Raw genomic sequence first — 23,369 nt, forward strand, 5'->3', positions numbered from 1 at the left:
ATCCTTTGAGACAGCAAAAGGAAGGGGTAGATAACTCTTTTTGGCCCAAGTGCCAAAAATACAGAGATCTGATCCTGGGTGCCAAGCAAAATGGTCTGGTGTACTCAGGGCTTTTTTTCTGGGAAAAGAGGTGGTGGAACTGTAGGTTGCCCTCAGAGAAAATGGTCACATGGTTGGTGGCCCCGCCCCCTGATCTCCAGACAGAGGGGAGTTTAGATTGCCCTCCGAGCCGCTAAGCAGCACGGAGGGCAATCTAAACTCCCCTCTGTCTGGAGATCAGGGGGCGGGGCCACCAACCATGTGACAACAAGAGAGGGTGTTGGAAGGAAGAGGAGGATTCAGCACTGTCCCTTTCCTCAGGTTTCAGAGAGGGACAAACCAAAGAGTTAGAAAGATAGAGAGGTCAGGGCACTCTGCTTACTGTTTACTGCTCTGACTGATATGTAGATTGCTATTCTTAGGATTTCCTCCTCCTCTTTCTCACCTTGTCTTTTCCTGGCTTTGTTCCAGGCACCATCTCTCTCCTCCTCCTCCCTCCATCTTGGAAGCATAGATGCAGGACTTGTACTAGCATCCATGCCCATCCTTAGAATAGATAGGTAGTTAGGATCTGTCTCTCCTCGTTTCCTATCAGAGTATGGAGTTCCTTTCTAAATATAAGCAGGTGTATGCTTCTCCTGCACATACACCAGCTCACACCACCTATAATCACGCTTCCTTTGCTAAATGATAGACTGCTAACAACGCAAATATGGAATCCTTTAATTAGGTTTCTGGGGCCAACATAGGATTTATTTATCAAAACCAGCTGAAATAGCAGCAACATAATGTTAAGAGTATAAATAGAAGAATGAAAAGTCCTGCTCACCAGGATGGAGGCAAGTGTTGGCAACAACAGGGTCCACAACAAGGCTTCTCAGGTCAAAGTTCAGGGTTAGATAACACATTCCAGAATCAAAGACTGTGGCACTCCAAGGCTCATATCCTGATGTTATGCTGACATTAGACAACGTAAAGCACAGTTACTACATAGAAGTACGTATTTAAAGCAGCAAATAATATGTAAGGCAGCATAGTGGTGAAATCTACAGTCCCTAACTCATTAGCAAAGCATCTGAGACCTCATCCCTACAATACAGCCCTCCTATCTAATAGTTTAACTTTAATTACTTTGATGCTGTTTTATGATTTTCTTGTGTTTTACTTTGTGAACTGCCTCAAGCAGGTTCTCTGAAGAGGCAGTATATGGATCTAAACAGACCCTCAGGCTGCCCTGACAGTTAGATGAACTCTTGCCTTAGGTCAGGGCTATGCAACACCTCGCTCATGTATTGACAGCAGTACACCCAGTGAAACCTGAGGAAAGGGACAGCGCTGAATCCTCCTCTTCCTTCTCTCTCTTGCTGTTGCTTGGATCAATCTATGAGATTTATCTTGTCTCAGTCTGAAAGTGAAGTCTTGGTAGCAGCTTGCTTAGGGCGTCAGAAATCATCTCTCTGGATGGACAGTGGATCATATTCACGATGCCTTTCTGTTGTAGTTTTTTCACAAGGCGATACTTCATGACAACATGCTTGGTTTGCATGTGAATGTTATCTCTCTGTAGAAGCTTGATACAAGTTTGATTGTTTTCACAGGTTGTGAGATCTGTATTCCAAGATCTTCTAGTACTCTTTTTAGCCATGTTATCTCTTGGCAACATAGTCCAGCTGAGATGTACTCAGATTCTGTTGAAGATTGAGTGACTGTGTTTTGCTTCTTGATTGTCCAGATTATCATTGCATTTCCATAGAAGAAAGTTTGTTCAATGGTCAATAATCTGGTATTCAAGTCTCCATAATTAGTGTCTGTGTACACAACAAGTTCAGGTTTGCTGTTAGCTGGTAACTTTAGCTTGAAATGTGCTGTACCTTTCAGGTATCTAACAAGTCCCTTGAATGTATTTCAGTCTTTGAAGGTTGGTCCTGCATCCATGTTTTGAAGATGGAGGGAGGAGAAGGAGAGAGATGGTGCCTGGAACAAAGCCAGGAAGAGAAGAGGTGAGAGGGAGGAAGTCAGGAGGAGGAAATCCTGAGAATAGCAATCTACATATCAAAGGACAGTCAGAGCAGTAAACAGTAAACAGAGTGCCCTGACCTCTCTATCTAACTCCTTGGTTTGTCCCCCTCTGAAACCTGAAGAAAGGGACAGTGCTGAATCCTCCTCTTCCAACAGGTTTGTCATGAAAATATGGTTTAGAGCACATTATACTTAATGCTGCACATGTATTCTAATGAACTTTGTAAGTTTTGGAATTTCATTGGGTTGTTGCTCCTAAGTTTTTTTCCTCCCTTATTCCCTCTGGGCAATCGCTCTCCTCCATTATTCTCTGTGGGCAATCACTGTCCCCATTGTTCCCTGTAGGCAAGCGTGCTTTCCATTATTTCCTATGAGCAAATGTGGCCTCCATTATTGTTTATGGGCAATTGCTGCTGCCCCCGTTATTCCCTGTGGGCAAGCGTGCCTTCCATCATTCCATATAGGCAAGTGTGGTCTCCATTATTGCCTATGAGTAACGTGCTTTCCATTATTTCCTATGGACAAGCGTTCATTATTCCCTGTGGGCAAGCGTTCTTTCCATTATTTTCTAAGGGTCATTGTGCTTTCCACTATTTCCTATAGGTAAGCATGGTCTTGTTCTTTTTTCTTTTTTTAAACAGTTTTATATAATTAAAAACAAACTGAAAAAACTACAATGACACATGTACTATAAAACAAACAAGAATAAAACAACTAATCAACACACAAAAATAAAAAACCAGTTCATCCTGGATAAGATTAATGATAATATCCTCAATGCTGAACACTTTCCTGCCAGGTCTAATTTCTATGAGAAATGGTTCCCTTTTATTGAATTTATTAACATGCATGATTTACATCCAAAAATAAGAATTGCTCAGACATTGACTCAGTTTTCTGATATTTGTTAATATAATGTATGCTTTGTTTAAAAGTTATTGTAATGTTCATATTCTTCAAAACTTGTAAACTATTGTTGATTAGTTGTTGTGTTACAGTTGATGTTCATTGTTGATTTCTATTTGTTGTATGTTATAAAACTTAATAAAAAAAATGGAACCCTTCCCCCCAGAAACAATCTAAACTAAAATGTTTCTGACAACACTGAAATATTTTAAATAAATAATAGTACCCCCATAGACTAGTGGCCCAGAGGGCTAGCAGACTTCTCCCGGCAGCATCTCTTGAAAGCCCTTTCAGAAGGGACTCAAATCTGTCTAGCATAGCACTAATCAGGCCCATCTTTGTCACTGGGTTCTGAAAGATTGTTACCCAAAAGGCTACCTGTGTCTATACACCCTCCCTTAATGAAAGTACTCTGAGCATATCTAGGGTGCAGACCAAAAACCAAAGGGTTAACATAAAGTGGGGCTCTTGTCCCATAGAGGGTGCTATTCTTGCTACCGAGGGAAATGACAATGGGGAATGGCGGGGTGGAGGGGAGGGAGAAGCCTGGGCTTGCTACCTCCAGATAACTCTGCTATCACAGTGAGGAATTAACCAAATAAAAGCATCTATGATGGAGAATTAACCTGACACAACACTTAAAGGACTCCCTGGTGATGCAGTAGAGTCATTGCTTGACAGCTGAGGTCAAATGGCTGGAAGGAAACAAATTGAAATTGAACCCAGATAAGATGGAAGTAATGCTGGTTGGGAAGGCAGAGATTTATAAAACATTGTGCTTCCCATCTTCAATGGGGTTCAGTTGACCCTGATTGACTCAGAGTCTGTCTACATCAGATGCCTTGGCATGTTTGTCAAGTGTAAGGAGACACAATGTTAGCCAGGAAGCATAGTTTAAAAAGACAGAGCCAGCAGACATCGCTTCGCAGAGGGAAGGCCTTCTCTAAGGCTTTGTCAATTTCACCTCTCTGTTTCTGTCTCCCATTCTGCAGTCACTCCACTAGCTACCCTTCAGTTACCAGGCTCAGTTCAAGTTTTGACTATCACATGGCCTTGGCTCCTCATATCAACAGGATCATCTCTTCCCCTTATGTTCCACCATGGCAGCTTCACTCATCTGAACAGGGCCTTCTTCAGATGCCATGAGGGAGGGAGAAAGCAGCCATGTCTCTATGGCTGTAAAGCCTGAATGCCTTTGTCCTTTGCTTATGTGAGAAGCCTTTTTCTTCCACATATGTGACAGGGGGAGGGGGGGTAAAAAAACCCAAACTTTGCCTCTAGAGCACTGAATTCCACCGTGGATGCCCTGGGTCCATTTTGGGGGTTCACTGATCCAAAGTTTGCAAAGCAGTGGGTGAAGATGACCCCATTTGTGCATGTCATCTACCTATATCTTTATGGCCCTGTGGCAGACAGAGCTGTCTTTGGAATATACATTTCTTTATGGCCAAACTACCTGGCTCCAGATTGCAGTGTTAGCAAATATGAATACTGTGTTGTCACAGGATGGCATTATCAATAATATCAAGAGGCACTGAGAAGTACAGAAAGACAAACAGGGATGCAGTCTCCCAATCAGAGGACCAGTGTAGAACATTCATTGGGCAACCAATGATGTTTGTCTGCCATGATGAGGGCAACAATCAGACTGAAATGGATCATCTTTATGACTTAGCAACAGGGTTAGACAGGGTTGCCAAAATAGCTGTGGACAATGGCTCTTCACTTCCACTGGTCTCATCCCTCTTCCAGCAACACTGCCTCATCTGGTGAAGGTTCACCAGCTAATGGGCTAATATGCAAGTACAAACCAGCAGTGAAGCCAAGGACTATTGCTGCCTGTCTCCCTCGGCTCATCCTTGCCTCGCTTGCCTTATCATTGGTCATCTGTGGCTGGTGCCTCTGGTGATTACTAATGGGGCAAGTGAAGCAAAGATAAACCAAGTGAGGAAGACAGGCAGCAGCTGCAGCACCAGGCTTTTCAGCACCACTATACCATTGACTGATTCTTGCCTAGATAGTCTTATTGGCACTCAGTGCTGCCTGGGCACTGACGTGTGTGCGTGGAGAAGCTGTACTCCAGGCCACTATCCCGTGGGAAATTTTTTCCTGGAGGCCATAATGGCAAACCTGCTCCTGCTTAGAAGCACCTTATCTGTTATATTCTATCAGATGACATTTGCTGCTCCACCATCCTCAAACCCTCCCCCCCCGCCCAGTTGTACAGTTCCTGACTCCTGCTTGTACCTGGAGATTTGGGGGTGGAACTTGGAAAGGGCATGGTTTAGGAAGGGAAGGAACCTCAGTGAGGTATAATGTCATAGAGTACCCCCTCCAAAGCAGCCATTTCCCCCAGGGGAACTGATCCAGAGATCAGCTGTAATTCAAAGAGAACTCTAGGCCCAACCTGGAGGTTGGCAACCTTACCCAGTCTCCTGCTCTTCAAATCAGCTTTGCTGTTCTCCCCTGTATGCTTGATTTGTCTCTCCAAGCACCTATTGGTGGTTTAGTCAAATCCCTCTTCAAATACCAGTGCTTCATGCAGCTTTCTAACCAAAGTGTCATCCAAGTGGAAGAGTTGATGGCTAGTTTGAATGGATTGCAACATCCATGTTTAGTTCAAGATTTTTCTGAGAACAAGGATACACCTGATATTTGTAGAAACGTATGTCCTGTCTTTTAAGTGTCTCCAGGACATTCCATACCATGGCCCATTTCCTCTATTAAAGGCACAAGACATTTCTCTCCAGAACTGCTGGTAAGCCTAGCTTCAGACCACTTTGTCTTTAATGATTCTCACAGTTTTTTGTGGTACTAGCATTTCTTCAGTGCCCGTTCCAGCCTATTTTGTTGTTCCGGAAGCATTTTGGCAGGGAAAGGGTTAATAGAAGCATGCTAGTTCAGTGTTCTCACTTCTCAAATCTTTTTCTGCAGTATCTTTAATGCTTCCCACTGGTTTTTGTGTTCCTATCATTTCTTTGGTGCTGGTCCCGGCCTATTCCGTTGTGTTCCAGGAACATTTTGGCAGAGAAAGGATTAATAAAAGCTTGATATTTCCATGTTTTCCTTTCTAAGATATTGTTTTGCAGTGTCTTTAACACATCCCACTGTTTTTTTGTGGTACTACTATTTGTTTAATGCCTGTTCTGGCCTGTTCCATGGTGTTCCGGGAGTATTTTGACAGGGAAAGAGTTAATAAAAGCATGCTAGTTCAGTGTTTTCATTTCTAAAATCTTGTTCTTGGGTATCCTTTATGCTTCCCACTGTTTCTTGTGGTACTAGCATTTATTTAGTGCCTGCTCCGGCCTGTTACGTGGCGTTCCAGGAGCATTTTGTCAGGGAAAGGGTTAATAAAAACATGATATTTTCATGTTTTCATTTCTAAAATATTGTTTTCTAGTGTCTTTAACACATCCCACTGTTTTTTTTTGTGGTACTACTATTTGTTTAATGCCCGTTTCGGCCCGTTCCAGCTTTTACCCCTTCCCGACTTTTTGCCATATCGTCACCCCCTGCACTCAGGAAACTTGAAGCTTCACACTTTCCCCCCCAAGCTCTTCTTTGCTCCCAAGTTCTGCCCCCATCCCTTCTGTCTTCGGCAGTCCAAATAACCCTATGAATAAAACTCCATATAATGTAATTTTAGTTCTGCAAAAAATTATTTTCATTTCTTGTTATAATTTCTTGGAATCTCAACACATTTTTATGTAACTCTTTACGGTGACAGGAGTGCCAATGGTACAAGTCCCATTTGAACCCACGTTTAATGTTTTTTTTCCCTATGCAAATTAATAACGGTGAAGCTTTTACTATGGAGATATTCAATTAGAAGTTACAGATAACTCACAGACATCCCCGAGCAAATAACCACCCGGCAACCCCCGCATGTCGGGGCGGAATCCAACCAAAGAGTTTGGCAATCGATTGCTCTGGGTTTTGCTCTACGCCCCTGGCAGATGGAATCTATAGGTTGGGAGTCGATAGTACTAGCCTTTTCTCTACGCAAAAAGTGGGGTTGGTTGCGCGGCGTTCTTCAGGCTGCCCATCGATTCGCTCCAGGAGCGAAGACGTTCCTCGGCTGCACAAACGTGGGAGCCCTCCCGAGGGAAGGAGGGCGTCCTCGCCATTGGTTTCTTGTCACAGTTTTCGGGCTTGAGGTAACAGGTAGGAAAGGGCGGGTCCTGAGGGGGAGGGGAGGGGGCTGCGTTGGGAGGCGAAGCCCTCCCCCTCCCTCTCCCCCTTGAGGTTGCCTGTTGTTTCGCTGCTCTGATGGGAAGAGGATGACTCAGTCACTACTGGCCTCGAACCTTGCTCACTCATCTTTAGATTTCCAACATAAAAAGGGTGCTCTGTCTTGTCCTCCTCTCTAGGGGATCCCAAATGCCTCGCTTGCTTTTGGAGTAGGTACCTGCACACTCTAGGGTAACACAACTTGCGTTTTCTGCTTGATTTGATGACGGCTTCTGTTTTTAGTTGTTTGAATTTATAGTCCACTCTATTCTAAAGGCTTACAGCTGAAATCCTAAACACTCTTACTAGGGAATCTGTCCCATTGAGCTTAGGAGGTCTGGCTTCAGAGTAAATATGTTTAAGATCGCCTTTTAAAGCAGGGAATAATAGACCTAAAACTAGATAGGAAGGAATAAGAACTCTAGAGTGGTAGCTAATAGGAGTTATGGTACAAGTTAATGGTACTGGCATGGGTATTTGCATATGCCAGCATATTAACGTGTTAGAGCAGTGTCCTCAACTCCTGTCCCCAAATGCCTCTTCTCTATTTGAGGTACAACAGTGTCACAGTCACCATCTAGACCTATGGGCAGGAAGCGTGTGAGAAGTTCCATGAGGACTTAAACAGCTTCATCCCCACCTGAGCTTGGATCAGTCCATGCAGCAGATAAACACAGGTAGCCGTGAATAACCTGCTACAAGATCAACAGCACCATTTGTCACCTGTAGAACCGAGCTCAAAGCCCTCAAATGTAACGAAGTCTTTTCTAGACAATGGTGCTTCTCTTTCTCAGTCCTTGGGTAGGGCTGGCCTTTCTTTGCTAAAATTAGCCTTTTAATCTAAAACAGCTACTCACCAGCAAATTTGACCTCCTAACAGAAATAGTGGTCCAGGGATCAAATCATGCAACAAATGCAGATGCCATCTCTGTCCCCATGTTGACTCAGGCATCATTATTATTATAAGATCTTTGAACTCAAAAGTTAGTGATATTATTCAAGGATAGATGTTTTGGTGGAGGGTTGAAAGATATTTATAGGAATGAGAAAATTGTAATCACTAATTTTATGTAGCCTTGTAAGAGGTAGCAAGAATGAACTATTTTTATATATTGTAAGAAGATGTTTCTAATATAGATGACCTTGTCTGGTGTTTGAAGTTATAAGATAATACGTTCGCCAAGAATGTGAGTCCCTTTGAACTGGAACAGATAACTATTGTAAAGGGATGATTCTGAAACACTATAAATATGACAAGTTGAATTGATTGGGAGCTTTTTAGAAGGAGCTCCTTGCCTGTGACCTTTGTTTCTTTGTGTAAGATACTGATAATTGCTCTCCTTGAATGATTTGCGTTATTGTAATGGATGGTATGATTTTCTCTTGATAAACTTGATATTAAGAATACTGAATAATTATGTAGTAATAATAAAGGTTTAGAATGGAAGCAGAAATTCTCATTGTATTACTTGTGTACAATATCTGATAACAATCCTAAGACATTGTCTGTGATGAACCTCTTGCAAGAGATAAATGATTTGACAGCTAACTAGATGCTCAGGGCTTCTTAAGAGCACACCTCTATCTGAATCAGGCCTGACCAAAGTCATTCAGAACACTGATAATATCAGACATAAAATCAGGAGCTTGTTCACTTGCTCATCCTCCAACATAATATATGCCATATCATTCCAACAATGTCCTTTTGTCTGTGTAAAAGAATAAGTGGACATAGTCAGATATCAAAAACAGCAACATTTCCACTATTGAAGGATAGTTCAGTAGTTCAGACCTGAAAGTTCCAGTTCTTCAATAAAAGGAGATTCCAACATGAAACATTTTAGTTTAGAGTTCATCAGGAAACCTGATACTATTACATTAGAACTATGACAGTGTTCTGTAACATTACATTATTACTGCTTTGTGACTTCAGTAGATAGAATTCTTTTTTCATTACTGGTTTTTATATATCTGCTCTTTGAGGACATCCTTTGTGCATCTGATGAAGTCCATGAAAACTCATGCCTTAATACATATGTTGCTTTCAGAAGTCACAGACTCATTTCAAAGAGGAGTCTCTCAGCATGTGAAGAGTGTCTTTTCCTCAATACTGGATAACCACATCCAGTCACTTCCCAGCTGGCTTGAACTATTTTAAAAAATATCATTATTATGTTTCAAGTTTCAGATAATGAATGTAAAAACGAGAAGAGCATCCTGTGGCAGGAGCATATTCTTCTGGGGAGTGAGCAAATGGTTCCATACTCAGTAAAAAAAGGGCTTAGGTTGATCCTGTTCCATACTGAGTTCAGGAACAGTTGCTTCTTTTTGTTTGTTTATTGATATTTATAGCCGGCCTTTCTCACTGAAACCCAAGGCAGATTACACAATGTAAGTCCATGTGATCAACGTCTGGCACAGTCAATTTGAAAAGAAGCATACATTTAAAATATAGTAATACACCAATGAAACATTACTCAATCAAAGCATACGAATTTGACGTGACCTATTAAACAACAGGGAAACTACCCTGTAAGATCATATGTGGGCCAGTAAGGCCATATTTACACTCACAGTCAGAACCTAGTAGTATAGTCTACTGTTCCTGTCCCTTTACCAAAGCATCTCTGCACCATTTCCTTACATCCCAGCTCTGTTGTCTGAGTGAAAAAGCCCTCCTGAATAATTCAGTTTTGTGTAGTTTATGGAAAGCCAGAAGAATGGGAGTTTTCCTGACCTCTGCAGACAGTCCATTCCACAAGATGGGAGCCACTACAGAGAATGTGTGGGGGGGGGGGCATCTGTTGATTTTGCCCAACTGTGGGATAGTATCTGCAGATAAGTGAAGCTGCCATTGCAGAGCATAGGGGGAGAGACATTCCTGCAGTTATGAGGGTTCAAGGCCGTGAAGGGCTTTGTATGTGATAGCCAGAACATTGAATTGAATCCAGTAACTGATGAGTAGCCAATGGAGTGACTGCAGAATAGAAGTAATATGCATGCTCCACCTAGTTCCTGAGAATTGAGCTTTAGTATTCTGTACCAGCTGGAGTCTTTGAGTTGACTTTGAAAGGAGACCAATGTAGAGTGCATTACAGTGATCTAGTCTCAATGTTACCATGGCATGAATCCAAGTGGTCATATAGACCATGTCATGGAGCCATCTTCCAGGCTAGTCTGAGTTGGGTGAAAGCCATTTTTACAGCTGCATTTACTTAGTTCTTTAGCAGCGGTGCTGGATCCAGTATAACCCCTAGGCTTTTAACCAAGTCTGCCAGGATCAGCTGAACTCAAGTCAAAAATGGGAAGTACAGCATCCTTCAAGATGTCCGCTTTCCCAACCAGAATCACTGCTGTCTTGTCTTGGTTCAGTTTAAATTTGTTCATTTTCAGCCATTTCACCACAGCAGTCAGACAGTGACTCAGGACCTTAGCTAGAGAGATATAGAGCTGGGTATCATCTGTGTATTGATAACATCCAATTCCATGGCTCCAAATGATTTCTCCTAAAGGCTTTACATAGAGGTTGAGTAACATGGGGGATAAGATTGCCCCTTGTGGAACTCCACAAGATAATTCCCACACTGAAGATAGTTGGTTGCCAACTTTCTCAGTCCGTTCCATGAGGAATAATGAAAACCCATCTAAGGCACAACCCCTGATACCTATTTCTGCCTTCAAATGCCTCAACAGTATGGGAAGGTCTACTGTATCAAAGGCTGCTGTTAGTCCCAGGAGGAACATCAAGGAAGCATGGCCTTTGTCTATATTCAGATGGAGGTCATCAACTAAAGCTAACAGAGATGTCTCTATACCATAGCCTAGCCTGAACAGGATCCAGAACACCAGAGTTATCCAAGAAGACCTGGTGCTGGTCTTTTACAGTTCTCTGAATCACATTGCCCAGAAAGGGAAGATTAGAGACTGGATGATAATTGGCCAGATCATTTTTGTCTAGGGATGGCTTTTTAAGTAGCAGGTGGATGAGTGCCTCTTTGAATGGCTGAAGGAAAGTGCCCTGAGTTGGTGACTGATTTAGGATGAATATCAAGGGCTCATTTATGTGATCCTTACATAATTTTAGCAGCCTAGATGGACGAGGATCCAATGCACAAGTAGTGGCCTTCACTGATGCCAGGATCCTGTCAATTTTTATCACTGTAACTAGGTCAGAATTGTTCATATGCTGACTGTATGATGTATTGAACATTTTTTCTTACTTGCCTATATTATGACTAGTATCCAGATCAGACTGTATTCGTGTTATTTTGTGGGCCCAAATCTTCGCAAACGTTTTACTGCTAGTTGTCTATTCTTGGGCCAGTAAAGGTTCAGATTTAGGAGTCAGAGATACCTTAAATAATTTGGATGGTTGTGAACTAGCTAATGCAATTGTTGCAGAGAAGTAAAGTTTCTTTACCACTACCACTGCCGCTTCTTCTAATGGGCTCTGTAGGTCGCTCTATCAGATTCATTGTGAGTTTTCTGCCAGCATCTTTTTAGATGTCTTCCAGCCCTCTTTCTTTTAAAGTTTTTATTTAATTATGCACATTAATAGTTACAATATTGAGAGAAAGTCATTAAACATTGATAACTAAGAAATCTTCTGTTACATATTAATAATAATTTACATGCCCTTGTACCCATGAATTTTCTTACAAATGAGTATTTCAACTTGGATTTCCATAAAGGTTGATATACTAAATGATAACAAATCTTTACCTTATTATAGAGGATTTATATCATAAACATAGATGATTGAACTACTTTGATAATGATTAGGTTATTAATAAAAATATTGTTTAAGGAAGATATTGTCAATATATATAATAATGATTAAATAAGTATTATTATGAAGTCAAACCTTTTACCCATCGTTTACAGATATTAATAGAAGAACCAACAATGATAATATATACTCATTATTGTAACCCTTATAAACCTTGCTAAATTAACCCCCTTTCCCCTCCCCTCTCCCTCTGTCCCCTCTTACTTTACTAAATAGTGCTATTTAAATTGGATTAATTAAGTTGCTTAATAACAGTTCTCTATAGCCCAAGAGTAATCCCCTATAGACTATTTGACCTACTACTACCAACTTGAAGAACTGTAAATAACTGGGGGCCCAGTCTGTGAGCTCCATTCCCTCCCTATCATACCTCTAATCTGATATTACATATATGCATTTTACAGTCATAACATTTTACAGGATATTTTAGTTTGCTATCAACTTGGATTTTAACATTTCAGTCTGTTTTTTATTTCTTGTTAAATGTGTCTTGCTTGGGTCTTGTTTTCCTTAAAGGGTGATAACGAACTGAGCATTTTTCTTTTCTGTGATGTTCTGTCTCTGATTGAAAAAGTCTCAGTGCCAAGATCTTGCAGTAATGTCTTTCCAGCTTCCTGATCTAAAACTTGGTAGATTGTATCTTGTATTTTGACTTGAAGATGTGTATAATTAGTCCATTTATATTTTATTTGGGCTTTTCTCTCTCTTTTTTTTAAATAAATTTTTATTTTAATTACTAACATCAAAACTACAAACAGAAAAAGGAAAAAGGAAACAAGGGGAGATGGAAAAAACAACATAGGAACACAAACTACAACTACAAGTATTGAATTCCCTTCATAATACAATTATTTAAAGTTAAACTTTCTAATATGCTATTAGATTGGTAGATCTTATAAGATACGAACTACAGTCAGGATCAGGTCTTCTTCCCCCCCCCCCCCGCGTCTCGGTCTCAATTCTCTTTGAACAGCTACAATAGCTGTGCTCACTCCCTCCTCCCCACTCCCCCCTTCAGATTCTGGATCTTCTTCTTGCTCGAACTCTTGATGATTAAGCACAAAATCCCTCAGCTGTACTTCCGATATTATCTTGTAGGCTTGGTCTTTATATCTAAACCGGATGCCTTCCGGAAATAACCATTTGTATTTTATATCACGCTTTCTCAGAAGAGCTGCAAACCTTTTGTATTTGAATCTTCTTTTCCGAGCTAAAAATGGAACGTCCTTCAATATCTTAACCTTGTTGCCAAGAAAGTCCAAGTCCACATTAGTCGAATTATATAAAATGGTGTCCCGAATCTTCTTAGATGAAAAATCAATAATAATCTCGCGAGGCAGTTGACGCTTCATTGCATATTTTGAAGATGTCCGACGGACTTCCAGAATATCGCTTTTTAACTCTTCTTTAGTTGCCTTTGCGAATGACGCCAAAAGTTCCGACACCAAATCCTTTAAATTTTCACTTTCCTCCTCCTTCAGATTCTGTAAACGCAATACCGTCTGAGCACGATCCACTTGTAGTCCTATCAATTGATTCTCCAAAAGCTTTACTTCTTTGTTTGTAGCTCTCATGAGTGTTGCATTTTCACGAGCAGATTTCTCTGCCTCGAGCGCTACATCTTTAATGGTTTTCACTTCATTTTCAACTGAGCCAACCCTTTGTCCGATTTCATTTAGCTTATCAACAAAGGGCTTCATAGCTTCAACGACCGACCATTTAACCACCTCTTCAAGAGTCTCTCCCTTCCCCTGCAACGCAGCCGAAACCGATTTGCCCACAGCAGGGCTCTGCTTTTTCGTCGCCATCTTAGGGGGGGGAGTCCGCCAACTTAGTTCCAAAACTCAATGAAGGGAAAAATATCCGAACCTTCTTAAGCTTCAACTCCCACCAATCCTTCGCATACACTTAGAGTAACAGAAGGGATCCGCTTACTTACAGGCTTTCACCTTAAATCTGCTTGTTGCCGTTCTCCATGGCCCGGCAGCACGCGATGTGCTGCGCAAGTCTGCCGGCCTCCATAGGAGCAGACGGGCTATTTACCCCCTGAATCGACTTCAGGGGGCTCTTCCCGCAGCGCTCTGGACCCTGACCCCCTACCTGGGAGTCCTGGGGGTTAACCCTCGCAGGTCAACCACCCGGTCAGGCTGCTTGGCCGCTTCCTCCCGGAGCGTCCGACATGGCCGGGAAAACGAAACCTGCCTTTATTTGGGCTTTTCTCAATGCTTCTGTTGTAGATCTGAGTTCTTTTCTTTAATATTGTGGATGGCAAGTCTCTAAGGATTTGAATATTTGTCCCTTTGTAGGGGATTGATCCTTTATTTCTTGCTATTAGTATTTTTCTCCTTGTCTTCCAGTCTGGGATTGTGGCTAATATATCTCTTGGTTTATTATACTTTGGATTATTTTGTGAGCCCGGGTGAAAAGCCTTGGTGATTATAGGAGTTGCTCCCTTTTCAAGTTGTAAATGCTGTGACAGCCATGATTCTAAAAAGGAGGGTAGATCTGCGTTATCAGATACCTTCTCATCAAAATTTCTGAATTTAAGGTTAGATTGTTTTGTCTGGATTTCCAGTTGTAATAGTCTTTCTTGTAGCTGTTTATTTTCTTGTTGTAAAATGGCTATTTCAGATCGCAGTGAATTGCTTAATATAAGGGCACGATTAGCCTTTTGTGCTACTTTATCTATAGCCGATTTTATTTCAGCAAGTTGTTCCTCAAAGGGCTGAAGAATAGTTGAGACTTTATTCATAATTTTTTGCTCCAATTGAGCAAGCATTCTGGCTAGTATTGGGTCTGCTGAGCTAGATAAGTTGGGTAGTTTATTCTTACCCTTGCTGTTTTCAGCAGCCATTTTGGATGTTGCACTTTTCTTCTCTGCTGCTTGCTGCAAGGCTGGGAAGAATCCCTGAAGCTTTTTTGAAGTGTTTGCCTTCATTTTTTCCTTCTCAAGGTTTTGTTTGCTCATATTTCTTTCTTTATTCACTTTTGAGTTCTGTTATGACGTTTTATTTTGAGGCTTTAGGATGGGGAGGGATGGAGCTAACTTTCCAAGCTTCCTTCTCCCTTGGAGCCAAAGCCACGCCCTCCTCCAGCCCTCTTTAAATCACCCAATTCTGTAGTGAACCATGGGGGCTGACTTCTGCTGCAAGGTGGGTGAGGTTAACAAGGGACAGTCTTGTAAGTAACTTCAAGTAGTTTCATGTTCCCAGCTTCTACTGTGGCTTCAACAGAACCTGTTTGAAATTCTAAAATCCCACAGTACATTTTGGAATGTATTTTTTGAGTAAAGATTTTATTTAAAAAGAAAATACATGAGTAAAAATAGAAAATTCATAGAAACTTATAGAAGCACTGCATTTGAATTAAATTTAAACTACTATTCAATTAGATTTAAAATATATTCAAAGTATATAACAGCACAACTAAATTATATAATAGCTCTCTTCCTCTCTCCTTAGTTGCTTATACCCAGATTTTCATGTCAATGATTTTTAAGCAGACTTCTGTATTTTATCTCTATAATTATCTTATCTTAGTTTAAACCTAAATAATCAAAGAAGTCTTTCCATTTTTTCCAGACTTCTGGTATTGGTCTGTTGTGCATATAGGAAGTTAATTTAGCATTGATGCATATTCATACATCTTTTCTGTCCACTCAGGCATGTCAGGGCATGAATCTGTTTTCCATTTTGCTGCATATAGCAACTGTAACTCTCGCAGTTGTCGCTATATACCGGAAAAGATCTCTCTGTTCTTTTTTAAACATTATTCAGTAAAATAATTAATAGCATATTTTTGGGTTCAGCTCAAACCTGAGCTTGAGAATCTTATGCACCTCTTCATATATCTTTATCCAATATCTTTGTGCTTCCTTACATGTCCACCACGTGATAAAATGTTGCATCCAAACACTGACATTTCCAGCACTGTCCACTGTAGTCTTTACTAATTCTTGCAATATATTTGGTCATAGTATACCATCTAAAGAACATTTTGTACCAGTTCTCTCTTAACAATTGGCAATCTGTAAATTTAATATCTATGGTCTATAAATCTTCCCATTGATTCATGGAGATTTCTCCAAAGTTTTTCATCTATTTTAATATACAATTTTAACTTGTTCCATTTCTGTTCGGTGTTGCAGTAGAATTTTACAAAATTTTCCTAGTAAATGCTTCAAGTCATCACTTATTAGTAATTTGAATTCTGTTTTTTCTCTTAATCTGCCACCTTCTTTGAGAGTTTGTTCTTTGAACTTAGATACTATTTGATGATACATCAACCATGGGATATTTCCCCCTTGAGTTTGGATTTCTTGCCAAGTTTTCACATTACCTTGCTTATCTGTCATAAATTCATAGCTGAACTGATCAATTCTATTCTAGTGGTGGCTTCACAATAAGCATTTATTGGTGACATCAGTGGTGAGATTGATGGGCTCAATCTAGTTCTGCATTGAAACCATATTTTAATTAGTCCATCTCTTAGTATAGGAATACCATCTTGCTTTTGAATAGATTCTAAAGCTGTAAATAGTTATGAATACCCTTTTTAGCATCAGTTGTGTCCAATTTGATGTGTCTTCTACTTGGATTTATAATCCAGTCGGTTATCCAAACCAATGCTGCTGTCTGACAGAACAATTTATTATTCGGTACTGCCAATCCCTGTTTTTTTAAAATCCTGTAATACTTTAAATCTTATTCTTGGTTTCTTCCCTTTCCATATAAAATCATTTATTACTTTCTGCCACTTATTTAAAATCTTTTGATCTATGTAAATTGGCAGCATTTGAAACAACAAGTTCAATTTTGGTAGTATATACATTTTAACAGCAGAAATTCTTCCTAGCCATGAAATACTCAATTTTTCCATCTTTGCAAGTCTTCAGTAATGCTTGTCCACATTTTCTGATAATTGTTCTTATATAGATTCTCATTTCATGCCGATACATTTATTTCCTAAGTGTTTTACAGGCTTTGTACTAATAACACAGTCCATTTTTTCCCAGTCTCGTCTTGTTCTTCTGTTGTTGCCGAAAGTAACATTATCTTTTTTTAAATTCAGTTTATATCCAGAGTGCTGTTCAAATTTAAATGTTTGTTCCATTACATAAATCAGATAATTGTTTGGATTTGTCACTTATATGACCACATCATCTACATAGCTTTTCATTTTGTATATCTCTTCCCCCGCTTTATTCCATTGATTCTTCTGTCTTGCCTGATTCTCACTGCCAGAATTTCCAAAGCAATAATAAACCATAATGGTGATATTGGGCACTCCTGTCATGTTCCTTTTGTTATTTAAATTTTCTCCATAAACGAACCATTAATTAGGATTGTGGCTTGCTGGTTAGTATAAATACTTTGCATCCATTCAAAAACTCAGTCCCACATTCATTCTTTGCAGTGCTTTCACAAGAAATTTCCAAGACACATTATCAAATGCTTTTTCAGCATCCAGAAACATGAATGCGGATTCCCCCCCGCCCCCGCTTTCTTTTTGAACATTCAGTTGTATTGAGGAGATAGCATTTTGGAATCTAGAATGATCCATGAATCTCCGAAGGTGGACCATTTTATCAGATCCCTCCCTTTTTGTGAGGTGTTGGGGCCATATGCGCCCTTGTCTTCCGTAAGTAATGGTCAGACCATGGTTCAGACTGAATCTCTAATCCCAAAAGAAGACCTTCATTCAAAAGCTCGATGCAAAAGATTAAGTCCAAAGTGTGGCATTTTTCATCTAGGCAGCCTATCACTACTTGAGAGAGGCCCAGGGCAGTCAAGGATGCTATAAAATCCTGGGCTGGCCCCAATGTGGAATATTCAGGATGGATATTGAAGTCACCCATAACAATCAGTCTGGGTGTCTCCAGCCCCACATCCAAGACCACCTCTGCCAGCTCAGATAGGGTGCTTGCTGGGGATCTAGGCAGCCTGTAAACAAGCAGGATGCCTAATCTGTCAAAGTACATTAGATAGACCTTTAAGTACATTAGAGCCTGACTCTTAATGTAGGGGAATAGTTAACTCTGTACATCCTTTTTCTAAGGGACTCTGATGGGGAATGCAGTTGTCTGCTGATTTTATTTTTGAATTGTTCTTGATTATATTTTTCCAGATGTTTGCCATGGAGTTCCAGGCAGTGGTGATGGCAGTTGGTGGTGGATCTCGTATGATGGATTTGACCTCAAGCATCCCTAAAGCTCTCCTTCCTGTGGGCAATAAACCTTTAATATGGTATCCACTCAACTTATTGGAACAAGTTGGTTTTGAAGGTGAGCAACAGACGTAGCCTGTCAAGCTACATTATTTTGCAGGTATTTGTCTATTTCTCTAAGCACTTTTCAGCCTGAGTTGGGTTGTACTTACGGACAGCCTACTCCCATATGAATCTATCTGACCATTGCGGCTGTCTTCAGAGGCAGGCCCTGTTTTGCATGCTCCTGTCATCTGAGGCTAGATGGGTGGCAACCCAAGAAAGCACCTTTTTGGCCATATTACCAAACTACAAACTTTCCTCTCCAGGGAGATTTGTTCCCTCCCCCCCATCATTGCCTTCCACTAGCAGGTGTTTTACATACATGTATTGTTCTCAAAGTTGATTTTAATGCCTTTTTGTTTGCCACCTTGAGGGCCCTAACTGTGTGGAAAGGCAGGATACAAATTTTTAAATAAAAAATTGTAGGGTCTTTTACTCTTGAATAGTTGCATTTTTAGTGATTACCTTGCACTGTTTATTTATTTGTTTCATTTATACCCTGCCTTTCTTCCCAGTGGGAACTCGAAGTGGCTTACCTTGTTCTCTTTTCTGTTTTATTATCTTAGAAGCACCGTGAGGTAGGTTAGACTGAGTGTGTGTGACTAGGTTGTGTGTAACTGGCCCAAACTTCCCTGACAGAGTGGTGATTAAAGCATGGCTTTCCCAGATCCATTTGAAACTCTAACCACACTGACTGACTGAGTTATAGGTTATTTAAAGTACAATCCTAACCAGAGTTGCACCCTTCTGAGACAGCTGAATCTATTGGGTTAGAAGCATGTAATTCTGCTTAGGATTGTACTATTGGTGTACCTTTTGCCTAGGTAGTATTGAAATTGCCTAGGGTGCATTTAGTATTGAAATTATAGCAGTGGTACTTCACAGCTTGTGGAGAACCTCATTCGCAGTTGCCATCAACCAAAAGAGCCACATTTACTTCTATCTGTGGCATGAGGCTTGCACAGTTTACCTGTTCCTCTGATGGCACCTGTTTTATGGTGGGAACCAACTGCCAACAGCAAATCCCATTGGGCAAGGGCCTTGCTACTCTCCTGAAAGGTGCTATATTGGGGGATGGTTCACAGAAGAGCCACAGAAGGCATGTCAAAGAGCCACAGATGGTATATCAAAGAGCCAAATGTGGCTCCTAAGCCACTGAGTGAGTATCTGAATTATACTTTCTTTTATTCCACGTGGTGGGAGGCCTTTAGCTCCATGCTCTGTTTTCTTAGGCCAGTTCTAGCTGTGACTCTCTCTTTTTGTTACACAGGATTGTGTTTCAGTACTTGCCCAAGTGTCTTCTTGTTTCCTGCTCTCAGAGTCAGTAACTTTTTAAGACGATAAGGAAGAATGAAAGAGCCATGCTTGCACTCTGTATAAACACAGGGCAGCACTGTGGCACTTTGTTCCTGCGAAAGCAGGTAGCTGCCTGCTGGGAGATTCTTAAAAAGTGACTTATAAAAAGCTACTTGCTTCTGGCAAGTAGAAATGCTGTTTCAAGTGCAGCCCAGGAATGTGATTTTATTTCTTAAGTCTCTAATGTCACAGGTAGCAAGTATTATCTCCCACCTTATAGACCTTCTTTCCTTTGTGGTGTGTTTTGGTATTTGCTGGTTTATTTTATTAGTGGAGTTTTAATTGTTTTTAATTCATGTTGTTACCTGCATTGGGTCCCACTTGTGTGGGAGAAAGATGAGGTATAAATAAATAGATATTGCTGTCCAAACAGCACTGTACTTAGTGACAAGAAGGTTTTCTGAGAAACCTGCCACTTTTCATGATGTTTAATGTCTGTTTTTCTTGGGTAAATGAAAAGGGTAAAAGAGACACACACCCCTAGCATTCACGCCTTTGCACTTGGGACAGATCTCCTCAGTTACTCTTTCAACATCCTTCGTCCAACTCACAGTCCCTCTATTCCCAGAAAGCACCATGCAGGCAATTAGTCATGAATCGCCTAACAGCATTTGCCATATGTGCAGGGGCCACCACCTGGAATACACTTCAGTACCTCACATGACTTCCTCAGACAAAGGAATGCCTTGCTGCCCTAGGTTGCTTGTTTCCAGGAGCACAGTCTACCTGTGGTTGTTTGCCTGCTTTACTTTGGCTTCACAATTTTCACCTTTTCCACTCAGAACTCTAAACAGACCAACCAAGTGAAGGCAAAGCTGCAGATAAATTTGGAGACTAGGGCATTCATTGACTCTGTGGTTCAGCAGAGAAAGGGCTTCCAACCCTGTTCCAATCCAAACTACAATGAGACAGTATTCAATTTGCTCTTCAAGGAGATAGTCTAGAGAGCCTACTGCTGCACTCCTCTCCAATGCCATGAAAGTACCAATTTTGTGAAAAAAGATTAAGGAGATCACTATGGATATGCACTTCAAAAAATTTTGTACTAATTTAGGATACAGATTTTGGGCAAGGTGTTGTTTTTGTTATCCTGATTTTTCAGATGAGTAGTTACCAGTTCCAGATTTTTGCCAGGTATTTTTTTCAGGTTGCAAAAATTCAGGACCATCATTTTTGTTATTCTTGCCCCTTGCCTGAGGCAGCAGGAACAGGGGAGGGAAGGAGAGGAAGCCAGCCCTGGACTTAAGCATGCTGGCATTGTCCCCACTGGAGGCTTCTCAGTGCTGCCCACATTGATCTCAGCAGAAACCATCACACAGCTGGAAAATGGCAGGTGGGCTAACAGGCTCCTGGGCTCCTGCAGCACTTGGCTGCCATAGTAGCCGTTTCCTCCTCTGACATCAGGGGGGGGGCGTTATTTTTTTTTAATTTGCAATTGGATACTGTTATATCAATATAACAGGATAGCAGTATGTGTACATGGGTCTCTGAATTCCCAGCTTTTATTTTTTAAAAGAAATTGGATGGGTCTGGGTGAAGAGAAGTTCAAAACATTCATCATCCATTTCCATTTTCCCTTCCCAACTCATGCATGCAATCTGCAATGGGACCATACCTCTGCTTGGACAGTGATGGAAATTAGTATTGTGTGAGAAGAGGGGCAAGGCAAATGAACATTGCTGCTGCTCCAGTACCATCAGCCTTCCCTGAAAACAAACAAGTGAAGGTCTGGCTATCAAAATTATTCTTATATTCATCTGGTTTCGTTTCATCATGAATTATTTCTTTCTTTACTGTTTGTTCCCTATGGACACCCTAATTGGATTTAAAATGCAGAGTAAAAACCTGCTCTTTCCCAGTACAAATGACCTACATTGGGCTTCTGAGGAGGATGAAGAATGAAAAAAAGATATAGGATAGATTGAAAATACTGGATAAAATACATGAAGAGATGCAAAAGATATTAAAGCTCCACTTTGTGCTAGACCCAAAAATACATTATTAAATATTATACCAAGTAATATTGCAAAAGAACACAGTGAACTCTTTAAAATATACGCTGAAAGTAGCGAGAGTATGCAATAAAATGAAAGGCAGAGCTTTGTCCAGACGTGATTGAATGGATGAATAAATTGTATGTTTAAATGACAATGGCCAGGGGTCATTTCATAAACAAAGAGCTGCAGGAACTCATTAGCATAACTCATTAGCATATGTCACACCCCCTGACATGTATAATTTTTTCCCATAAATTTACTTTCCCCATCTCTTCCACTTGACAGAGGTCATTGTGGTTACCACCAAAGAAGTTCAGAAGGTGCTAAACTTGGAGACGAAGCTGAAGCTGGATATAGTTTGTATTGCTGATGATGCAGATATGGGAACAGCAGACTCCTTACGTCACATTCATCAGAAAATAAAGGTATTGCATTGTCTTTTTTACTGTTTTTTAAAAGTACTAATTTCTAGTGTTAATTATCAACAACATATACATTGTAAGAATGAAGAATAAGTATACATGTAAGTATATACATACACTGGGAGAGCCAGATTGGTGTAGTGGTTAAGAGCGGCAGGACTCTAATTAGAAGAACCAGGTTTGATTTCCCACTCCTTTGCTTGAAGCCAACTGGGTGGCCTTGGGTCAGTCACAGCTTCTCCAAGCTCTCTCAGCTCCATGCACCTCACAGGGTGATTGTTGTGAGGATAATGATAACATACTCTGTAAACCACTCGGAGTGGATGTTAAGTTGTTCTGAAGAGCAGTATATAAATCGAATGTTGTTATGTTATATAAGTTTTCAGTAAGAAGGATATAAAGTAAACAAGGACTTCATTCAAGAATATGTAGGATCATAGCAATTACAAGAATACTGAAGACATCTTTATCGTCTTTGAGTTCTGATATCTGATGTTTGTTTTCTAACCTGAAACTTATCCAATTTTTCTACTGTTGTGTACATTATAAAGGCTTTTGGCCACAACAAGGACTTTGTCAGGTGTGCACCTGGTGTTCTGTATTAGGAACTCATTTCCCAATGCATGGTGCCTGATTTGGATTGAACACACGAGGAGAAGGTGCTTAAGTTTTCTCCCAGTACAGTTTTCCTGATCTGCAGTGGCCTTGAGGAGCTGCTGTTTGCCATGTGGAGAAAACATAGACTGACGGCTACTGATAAGTTTCCCTGATGGGACAAATAGTAGCCCCCTGGGGCCATTTCGGGTCAGGAGAACAACATGAGAGGAAGGCTTAATTCCCTTCTCCCCATGTGCCCAATCCAAACTGGGCCTGCATAGGCCTGGGAATTCCATGGGTAACTCCAGGTGCGCATCTCATAGAAAGTCCTTGTGATGACCACATGGACTTTTTGTGAATTGGCCCTCAGGTAAGTCAGTCTTATTTCTGTATTATCACAGGTTTTGTAAAGCCATTCTTTTTATTAATGGGTTGGCTCTGTTCTGCAAGCAGTGGGTCTCATGGATTTCGTACCATTATTTATTTCTGACAAATGAAATCCTTGCTCCAGAACCTCTATAGGTTAAATTCACTGCCTATACCAACAATCTCATGTAAAGGGCTGGATCATTTTGAACAATAACAACAAAAAGTTTAAATCTGTATAGATTTTATGGATTTTCCATGTTATGATGTATGCATGAACAAGTATTTTAGATGGAGTTTCTTTCAAGTTTATGCAAGGCAAAACCAGAATCTATATTCCAAATCTTAAAGCAAACCATTAGACTGTTTCATGCCTAGACT

At 40.6% G+C, this 23,369-nt stretch overlaps 1 protein-coding gene and 1 long non-coding RNA gene across 3 annotated transcripts in view; one reads left to right on the plus strand and one right to left on the minus strand.

The window, feature by feature from the left end:
- Positions 1 to 331: 331 nt before the first annotated feature.
- Positions 332 to 6,874, minus strand: LOC129329637 (uncharacterized). The gene is made up of 3 exons (XR_008597002.1): positions 6,812 to 6,874; positions 1,357 to 2,013; positions 332 to 996 (listed from the first exon to the last, which is right to left on the minus strand). It is a non-coding gene; the product is annotated as an uncharacterized LOC129329637 (long non-coding RNA).
- A 99-nt stretch (positions 6,875 to 6,973) lies between these two features.
- EIF2B3 (eukaryotic translation initiation factor 2B subunit gamma) overlaps positions 6,974 to 23,369 on the plus strand; it is a 191,148-nt gene continuing 174,752 nt past the window's right edge. The window contains exons 1-3 of one of the 2 annotated variants that reach the window (XM_054981225.1): positions 6,974 to 7,128; positions 18,110 to 18,266; positions 21,889 to 22,028. In XM_054981225.1, coding sequence (XP_054837200.1) covers positions 18,110 to 18,266; positions 21,889 to 22,028 — 297 coding nt within the window. In that variant the 5' untranslated portion in view covers positions 6,974 to 7,128. The remainder of the gene's footprint in view (positions 7,129 to 18,109; positions 18,267 to 21,888; positions 22,029 to 23,369) is intronic. The other variant, XM_054981226.1, reaches the window with a different exon arrangement.

This window comes from Eublepharis macularius, chromosome 5 (genome assembly GCF_028583425.1).
Source record: "Eublepharis macularius isolate TG4126 chromosome 5, MPM_Emac_v1.0, whole genome shotgun sequence".
NCBI classification, from domain to species: Eukaryota; Metazoa; Chordata; class Lepidosauria; order Squamata; family Eublepharidae; genus Eublepharis; species Eublepharis macularius.